The sequence below is a fragment of the Neovison vison genome, chromosome 12 (genome assembly GCF_020171115.1).
Source record: "Neovison vison isolate M4711 chromosome 12, ASM_NN_V1, whole genome shotgun sequence".
NCBI classification, from domain to species: domain Eukaryota; kingdom Metazoa; phylum Chordata; class Mammalia; order Carnivora; family Mustelidae; genus Neogale; species Neogale vison.
Window position 1 is genome coordinate 54,313,739 of NC_058102.1, and position 10,136 is coordinate 54,323,874.

Consider the following 10,136-nt stretch of genomic DNA (forward strand, 5'->3'; position numbering starts at 1 on the left):
GGCAATAGAGGAAAACTCTGTTACTTGCTCTTAATTTTGTTGTGAACATAAAACTTCTCTAAAAATTTTATATGAAAAATATTCTGAGACAATAATTCCATGGCTTTTGGAGAAATGAGAAACATGTTCTTTATATATGGTGAGATAACATTATACCAAAATTAGATAACTAAAATGCCTGGTGCTTACAAGCATATGTTTTAATTTCTAAACAAGATGTAGAAAAAACTTTCTCCAGTCCAAAATTGAAATATGGACAAGCCCAGTCACTCTCTGATGATACTGCCAACCTGAAATATGAGAATTATACCTCATTAATCTTACCAATATATACCTTATACACCATAGTATTTTGATGAATTAACAATTTAGTTCAACTAATAGTTGTATACCTCAATCAGAATATTTCCCATATAATTTACTATGAAAACACTTCAACAATTGTGTTTATATAATTGTTCACATATTGCTGTTTTTCATTGCAAGATTAATTCTTTTAAGGTACAAAATACAAAAATTCTTAAGAAACTTACGCTTTGGAAGAGAAAGTTGAGTGTTTTGGCCACACAGATGGATTATTATTGCTTGCCTGGGAGACTCCAAGCCATGAAGAAGAAATGAAGAGGCCTAACAAATGCTGTGAGAAAACAAATTTTATTAGATGTCAAACAGAAACTCTTATATTCATTTGAATTTTGTAGTAACAAAGTTAATTCTTGCCTTATAGAATCTTTCAAATTTTAATGCTACACAGTAGACATGTTACAAAACTACCTTATCAGTAGGAATAAGAGAAGACAACAAAATTACAAAGATAACAATTTCAGGGTTCTGAAAATTAATAATTCATGAAATACAGTGGGAAAAAATCCTAGAGATTCAAATAAGAAGCATCATATTTGTTGCTTAGGATTATTGTTGTCTGGGATTGCTTTGTGGCTCCCCACCAGCCCACCCCAGCTCAGTGATCAAGACGAATTGTAGTTTTTACAGTTTGGAGAAGCTGCAGAGAGCAATAGTGTTGGTGCCACAGGGGTTAGCAGTGGGGAAGACAGTGAGAGAGCCCATTGACTTTTCAGCTCAACGTGATTATTTTGCTTGGTAATGAATGAGAAAAACATATCCTTTTACTAGTCTGATGTTGTGTTTTTGTGTCCAGCACTGTGATACCCCCATAAATATAATGGGAAGGTATGATAAAGGAAAGTGTGACTGAAGAGATGACATGAGCTCTCTATACACTCTTGGCTGATAGAAAATATATGCATGGGGAGAGGAGACCAAAACGATCCTAGTAGGAAGTAAAGGTGAAGAACACTGGAGAACTCCTATAAAGGTATGAGGACTCCCTTTCTACACTCATGTGTGCACGTGCATACGTGTGTGTACACATACACACACACACACATCACCTGAAAGAGGGTGGAAGCCCTACTGTCTTGCCATATTTGAATACAGACTTTAATATATATATTTTTTTTTTCCAATTTATTTATTTTCAGAAAAACATTATTCATTATTTTTTCACCACACCCAGTGCTCCATGCAAGCCGTGCCCTCTATAATATCCATCACCTGGTACCCCAACCTCCCACACCCCCGCCACTTCAAACCCCTCAGACTGTTTTTCAGAGTCCATAGTCTCTCATGGTTCACCTCCCCTTCCAATTCACCCAAATTCCCTACTACCAATAAATAAATAAAATCTTTAATATATATTTTTAAAGATTTTATTTATTTATTGGTCAGAGAGAGAGAGAGAGAGAGAAAGCGCACAAGCAAGCAGAGAGGCAGGCAGAGAGAGAAGCAGGCTCCCCGCTGAGCAAGGAGCCCAATGTGGGACTCGATTCAGAACCCTGGGATCATGACATGAGCTGAAGGTAGCAGCTTAACCAATTGAACCACCCAGGCATCCCTGGATACAGACTTTAAAAAAAAATGATGGTTGACACCTAAGCTAAAAAATCACAAGGATCATCCCAGGAAGATAGGCTAAAAAATAAAAATAAGATCATATGGTATTTATCTTTCTCTGTCTGACTTATTTCACTTATTTATATGTGAACATAAGAAACAAAGAAGCAATCAAAACCAAAAACCAAATCCACAGATACTGAGAATAGATTGGTGGTTGCCAGAGGCGGGGTAGGGAGTGGGCAAAATGGATGAAGTGGTCAAAAGGTACAAACTTCCAGCTATAAAATAAACAAGTCCTGTGGATGCCATGAGCAGCATGTGACTATAGTTAACAAAACTCTATTGTATATTTGAAAGTTGCTAAGAGAGTAGAACTTGCAAGTTCACATCACAAGAAAAAAAATTCTTAACTATGTATGATGAAGGATGTTGATAAGACTGGCTGTGATCAGTTTGAGATATTTACATATATTGAATAATTATGTCATACACCTGAAACTAATATAATGTTATAGGTTAATTATATGTCAGTAAAAAAAGAAAATACTTCTGGAATAAAATCGACAAATTCAATTAAACCTTACACTTCATCTGTAGAAAGACTTCTAAAAAAATAAATAAAAATAAACAATATGAATTTGGAAAAAACTAAACAAAAATATCAGGAGATCAACTTTAGAGATAATTCTGCAGTAAAGTTTATTCAACTTACAAGAAAATAATAAATCTAAGAAAAATGAAATAGAATGAATGTTCACTAAGGTGTATTATCAAAAATGCCTTCCAAAAAATTAAGAAATGGGGCAGCTGCATGGCTTATTCGGTTAAGCAACCAACTCTTCATTTTGGCTCAGGCTCTCAGGCTCAGGCTTCATTGTGATCTCAGGCTCCTAAGATCAATCCCCACATCAAGTTCCATGCTGAACGTGGAGTCTGCTTGGGTTTCTCGCTGTCCCTCTCCCTCTGTTCCTCCACCCACTTGCACTGTCTCTTTATCTCTCTCTCGCATTGCCTCTAAAACAAAATAAAAATATCTATAAAGGGAATTAATACACACAAAAAACTGGAAAATATCTTCCATGCTATGAGAAAGCATAGGCCAATAGAAATTTCTACTGGGATAAGATGTTACATTTGTTAGAAAAAAAGTATTTTAAAGTAATATTTATAAATATATGTAAATTATAAAGAAAACAATGTTCAAATAGTTAAGTGAAGATATGATGGCAGCAATATAGTAAGTAGGAAATATCAATAAAATAATAAAACTCTATGAATAAACTCCAGAAGATTCTGAGTTTATGAATACATACTTGAAATGAAAAATTCACTTATTAGCTCTATAGATTATGTGATATGCAGAAGAAAAAGTTGGTGAAATTGAGGAAGGAGTAAAAGAAGTTATTCATCCTATAAGATGAGAGAGGGAAAAAAAGAGAGAAAAATTAATAGAGTTCATAGATCTTCAAAACAGCTTCAGGAAATCCAACATAGGTCTAAGTACAAACTGACAAAAAAGCAGAACAACAATCTTAAGTCACGATGAGCAAATACTTATTAAATATCATCAAAAAATATTCATGGACACCACAGACTAGGAAACTACTAATAGAATGATTACATACAAATCCACATCTCAAGGTGTCATAATGATACCACCAAAAATCATTTGCAAACACAGACAAAAAAATGCTCTTGAGGAAACAGCGTGGATTATGAGGTGACTTAAGTCAGTGTGAACATCAGGGAATGGGTGATAATATCTTCCACTCCCACAGCCTTAGACCACATCATCTACCACAGAATCTGTATCTGCCCTGCACACTATTTCAGATGGCAGTGGGTAAAATCAGCCAGACAAAGGAACACAAAGCCCCAGGTCCTATATCCTTTATGGAACCAAACTTCAAAATATATCCAGACACATAGTCCATGTATTTTCATTTTGATAAGGATGCCAACAGGGAAAGGACAGGATTTTTCATAAAAGGTGATGGGAAACTGATTATCCCTATGCAAAAGAATGAAGGTGGAGGCAAAGACTTACACCATATACAAAAGTTAACTCAAAATGGAGGAAAGACCTAATCATAAGTGTAAAACTATAAAATTCCTTGAAGAGAACATGGGGAAAAGTAAACATCATGTTCGGCAATGATTTCTTGGGTATGCCACCAAAATCACAGACCACAAAGGAAAAATTCACTGTAGGCAAATGTAGCACATCAAAACATTTTTGTGCACCAAAAGGTATGATCAACAAAATGAAAAGACAGAATGCGGAAAAACACTTGCAAATCATACATCAGAGAAGGGGTTCATATCCAAAATATATAAGGAATCCTACAGGTCAGTAACAACAACATATCCAAATAAGGCCATTAAAGAATGGGCAAAAAAATTGAATAAACATTTTGTCCAAGAAAATAAATGGGGAAAATTCTTACGAAAATATGCTCAGTATCCCTAATGATCAGATAAATGCAAATAAAAATCACAAGTTGTATTTGGTAGGATGTTTTCAATTTTATGTCTAGCTTTAAACCTATTTGCACATTTTCATAGTATTTTCTTTTGATAATTTTACTGTAGTATAATGTGTATACAAATGAACGCTCATGGGATACATGCCAATAGCTGGTTGAATTTTCAAGTGTCATAATCGTATGAATGACAAAATGAATATTTTGAACTGCCAGTGAATACTCTGAACTGCCATTGCTAACACCATCTCACAGCATCACAAAATATAAATTCCAAGTGGATCATAAACCCTAATTAAAAGTAAAAAATAAAGAAATAAAGAAAAAGGTAAATCTTGGAAGTAATATAGGAAATTATATTCCTGAAATAGGTCCAAAATAATCACTAACATCCAAAATGATAAATTGGACCATGATAACATTGAAATTCTGATCAGTAAAAGACTCCAACAGGGGAGTACAAATGCAAGTCACAGCTATGTCCATCTCCTAAAACTCTCATAGCTAAAATATGACAAGGTCTAAGAAAGGAAAAGAAAGCACCACCTAAAAGAAATGAACAAGAGACACACTCGAGCACTTCTCATCCTCACAGAGAATATCCAAATGATTCACAGACCAAAAAAAGATACTATTTGCATAAGCACCAGAACTTATTGTATTATTTTTTCTAACACCATTGAATTTTAGATAACAAGATTATTCTGTACAATGTGTATACAATACACTAGAATAGTATAGGGATAATTAAATATATTAAAAGAAACTAATAAAATTGACCATGTAATTTTATGCTAATGGCTAAAAGAAACAGTATTATAATTATATGTAAACACAATCATAATGTTATATTATACATTATTATTTATTATGACAAGAACAATAGTTACATTCCATAAATATAATATACTATATTCTATGTGGTTATGTATAATAAATTAGCATAAATGCAGTTTGTGGGAAAGACATATAAAGGTTGGGGTGCCTGAGTGTCCCCATCTGGCTCTTGTTTTCAGTTGGGGTCATGAGCTCAGGATCCTGAGATCCAGTCCCAAGTTGGGCTCTGTGCTCAGCACAGAGTTTGCTTGAGATTCTCTGGCTCTCCCTCTCCATCTGCTCCTCCCTATGGTCTCTCTCGATAAATAAATAAATATTTTTTAAAGACATAGAAATGTCTTTTCATAAAGTAATTATTCATAATTCCCACATACTAAAAAGGAACTAAGTTTCTGAGAATAGTTTTTCAAGGTTATATTCATTTAAGACAGCAGCAGTGAAAATTCACAAACTATATACAAATGTGATAATATATATGGACCACAATATCATGTGAGAGTGAAAGGAGACACACATATAAATGCACACTGCATGATTCCATTGATATAAAGCCCAAAAACAAGCAAAGGTATTTCACATTGTTAAAATGGGTGGGACTGTATAAAGACTTGAAACTTCTATTTCATTGCTGATTTGTAATTACGTGGTTCTAACTACTCTGTGATCAAGTTGTACAATCGTATGTTTAGTTTCCTTGATGTGTGCAAAATTAAATAGTAAAGTTATTTCAGGTGAAAGAGCATTCATAGAAGGAGGATTTTCTATTAAAAACAAGAACTGATAATTGTCAAAGATACAATAAAGACATAAAAATATAAATACAATACAGTAGTCAAACTATGGAATAGTAACAGACTTTAAATAAACTAGAAATATGTACACAAAGATGAATGAACTCTAAAAATATAATATTAATTGATAAGCTTTTTTTTCTTTTACTTTGATCTTTTATTTTTTTTCAATTTATTTATTTTCAGAAAAACAGTATTCATTATTTTTTCACCACACCCAATTGATAAGCTTTTAATAAAATCTGAAAGCATCTGAAATCTTACCAATTCTTCTTCATCCTCTATGGAGAATAAGGTAGAGTTCTTAGAAGCGCAGGCTGACATACTCTCATTCCATGATTTTCTTTCAGTGCTAATGTAATAGCAATTGTTGGAATGTGTCATCCACTCTTTTGGACAATGGCTACAGCAATACACTGGATAAAGGTTATGAGGCATTATCCAAAAACTTTCAAATTTTAAAAATTGCAAATTTACAACTTGCGTATGTTTTCACGTGTATATGACTTATCCATGCACCCTCACAAGCAAATAAAAATGAAACAAAACACAAAAACACTCAAAGAAGAGTCATACTTTCATACCCTAATTTATGTGCCCATATAAAGCAAACGCACAAAAATGTCCATCCTTTGTGTCACTGAACAAAATCACGTTTTTGGCATTGTAAAGTGACTTATCTTTCAGCATCTTTTTTTTTTTTTTTAAGATTTATTTATTTGACAAACAGAGATCACAAGTAAGCAGAGAGAGGAGGAAGCAGGCTTCCTGCTGAGCAGAGAGCCCAATGTGAGGCTTGATCCCAGGACCCCCGGATCATGACCCAAGCCAAAGTCAGAGGCTTTAAACCACTGAGCCACCCAGGCGCCCATCTCTCAGCATCTTATAGCAGGAGGAAATTCGAGACAATTGATGACTATGGGTATGGTGATTTTATGAAATAGTTTTTAAGGTTTTTTTATTTATTTGTCAGATAGAGACAAATACAGAGCACAAGCAGGGGGAGCAGAGGAGGGAGTGATGCAGGACTCAATCCTAGAACTCTGGGATTATGGCTAGAGCTGAAGGCAGACACTTAACTGATTGAGCCACACAGACATCCCATGGGTATAGTGATTTTAAATGAGTATTTCTTTATACTGTTTTATAAGAAGTAGTATTCTCCCATAAGCATGATTTCTAAAAGTTTATTACATGATTTTCTAATTTATTTTCCCCAAGAACATCTATCATAGCAGCAATATCCACAATAGCAAAACTGTGGAAAGAGCTGAGATGACCTTCAGCAGACAAATGGATAAAGAAGATATGATCCATATACACAATGTAATATGTATATGGTTGAATATTACTCAGCCATCAGAAAGGACAAATACCCAACTTTTGCATCAACATTGATGGAATTGGAGGAGATTGTGCTAAGGGAAACAAGTCAAGCAGAGAATGTCAATTATTATATGGTTTCACTTATTTGTGGAACATAAGAAATAGCATGGAGGACATTAGGGGAAGGAAGAGAAAAATGAAAGGGAGCAAATCAGAGGAGGAGATGAACCATGACAGACAATGGATTCTGGGAAACAAACTGAGGATTTAGAGAGGAGGAGAGTTGGGGGGATGCGTTAGCCCAGGGATGGGTATTAAGGAGGACACGGATTGCATGGAGCATGGGTGTTATATGCAAACAATTAGTCATGGAACACTACATCAAAAACTAATGATGTGCTGTATGGTGACTGATAACATAAAGAAAAATTCTATTATCATATTTGTCTAACCTATGATAGAGATAAAATAAAAATTATACTAATATCAGAATTTTGAAAATGATGATGTACCTTTCTGGATCCTTGTTTCAAGAGATATTTTGTTCTGCTCCGGTCCATCAGTAACTAGAAAAATTAAAGCAATCCTCATACAAACGTAATATTAAACTAAATAAAGCACAATGATTTGAGTTTCTTAATTTGAATTTTGGTGTATTGCTTAGAATTAGAATAGTCTGTAATAAATTTGATTTTACAGTAAGCAGTTAATGAAGTAATGAACTTGCTGGAGAAAATAATTAAAAGGCTTAAAGAACCAAAACTCAGCACTTCTTACAGTATTTGGTTTAACCAATCTTAAGAATTAACCCATGTTTCTCAATTACATATGTATTTTTTTCTACAATCATTGTTATTTATATTTTTGAGAAATTCAGAATAAGTGCTTCACACTTAGTCTAAATGTATACATGAAAAAGAAAGTTCCATTAATGGTACTTGAAATCTTTAGAGGCACTGATGATCATTCAAACAAAAAGACCTCTTACAATCATTCAAAGGTTTACTCACAGGGAAGAGAAGTTATAATTCTTGCTACAATGTACATCAAGACAAAGGAGATGATTCCCAAACTCCCAGCAAGGATCTTCTCTAGAGATAACCGCAGGTATGTGGGGAGAGAAATGAAACAGTGAGAAAGGATAGGTGGATAAAGACTAAAGTTCAGACAGTTTACGTACAAGAGAACCAAAGATGCAAAGGGAATCATAGGTATAAACATGGACCACAAACCCATATCTACCATTGTAATCTTCCTCACAATATACCATTTAACTGTCAGTAAGCATAACGCTCCATGAGTTGTTGGTCAAGGACTATGATTTACAACAATGCTGGAGTAAATTATTCCTCAGATCTCAAAAATAAGATTACCTTATTCCAGCTTCAAGTTCTGATCCTCACAAATGAAAAATATATGAAATCATTCCCTACTCTTCCCCACACATCTGCACCCCAAGTTCACATCCTAGAACAGTTGTGCCTTGTGCCTTACTGTGTGCTTTATTTTTGCAGTGGTTGTTCTTGTCATTCCCTTGCAGATCTTATTTTGAAGATTTAATTCTCACAGACAATTCCCTGCTCAGTTACTGAATTAGAGCTTTTAGTGCCCTTACCTTTCGACAGTTGTCTTCTTGCATTCTTAACCAGATTTGGTTCTGAGAGGTTTTCTCTTTGGTTATTCATTTCAGCACTGAGAGATCTCAGGGCCTGTGCTGTATGAAAACTGGACTGATGTAGTTGACAAACAGTGTAGGTAACGACAAGAGCCCTGCTAGAGTCACACTGGGTGGAGTGTGAGGTAAGTGGTAACACTCCTTTGTAGCTGAATGATGTAAAATTCTGGTTCTGATTTCCTCAGAGCTTAAAATAAGGGTTTCATCAGAGAATAAGTGATTTTTAAAATGATATTCTATGTTTGATACAATATTATTGTGTAGCAATGAAAAGCAATAAATTAGTGAGGAATAAAGAAACTTGTAGTGAATGACGCCCTTATTAACCTAAAGTCAGATTCCATAACACATTTTAACACTGCTAGAATAGCTGGGTCAAAACTAAAATGATGTTATTAGGAAACAATGAAACTAATTTTCTATGATAAGTTTTAAAATCCATGGATGGTTAAAGATTGAATGTTCTAAAGTTGGGGGAATAATAGTGTTAGTGTATTCAAGAAATTCCTGAAGTAAATTACTTTTATTCGGTGACTTATATATACTTAATAAAAGCATTGAGGTATTATCAAATGAATTTTTATTTTGAATAATTGTGGAATTCTGGAAATCATTAAATTTTGAAGAAATATTTTATCTGGTGAAAAATGCTACATGATATGCTAAACTTATCCAAAACATAAACGATACTGAAAACAAAACAAAACAACAGAAAAGATTTCTTAAACTCTTTATTTGACACCAGAAAATGGAAACTGATAATGGCCAACATATGAAACTGTAAAATGATAAATAAAAGTAGAGATCAGTTATGGAAGAATAGTGTTGGTGTGAATTCAGAAACAATCTATGGTTGTCAAAGGCAGTGAAGGTAACTTTATTGTGTAATCAATTGTAATAAATCAAATTTAATATTTAATTTAACCTTTAATATTTATTTAATATTTAATAGAATTTTAATATTTAATTTAAATTTAATGATTAAATAATAATTTAATATAATTTTAATATTTAATATAAATTTAATAATTCACACAATTGACTCCGCAGTCCATGAACTCTAGAATCACTTCTGGCTCTCAAAGTTACAGTGTGTGATCTTTTAAA

At 33.6% G+C, this 10,136-nt stretch overlaps 1 protein-coding gene across 1 annotated transcript; it reads right to left on the bottom strand.

Moving 5' to 3' along the window:
* LOC122892109 (NKG2-A/NKG2-B type II integral membrane protein-like) lies at positions 1-9,039 on the bottom strand. The gene is made up of 5 exons (XM_044228268.1): positions 8,970-9,039; positions 8,365-8,445; positions 6,293-6,444; positions 534-637; positions 1-290 (listed from the first exon to the last, which is right to left on the bottom strand). The coding sequence occupies exons 1-5, from the start codon at positions 9,037-9,039 to the stop codon at positions 170-172; spliced, it is 528 nt and encodes a 175-aa protein (XP_044084203.1). The 3' UTR covers positions 1-169.
* Positions 9,040-10,136: the final 1,097 nt, after the last annotated feature.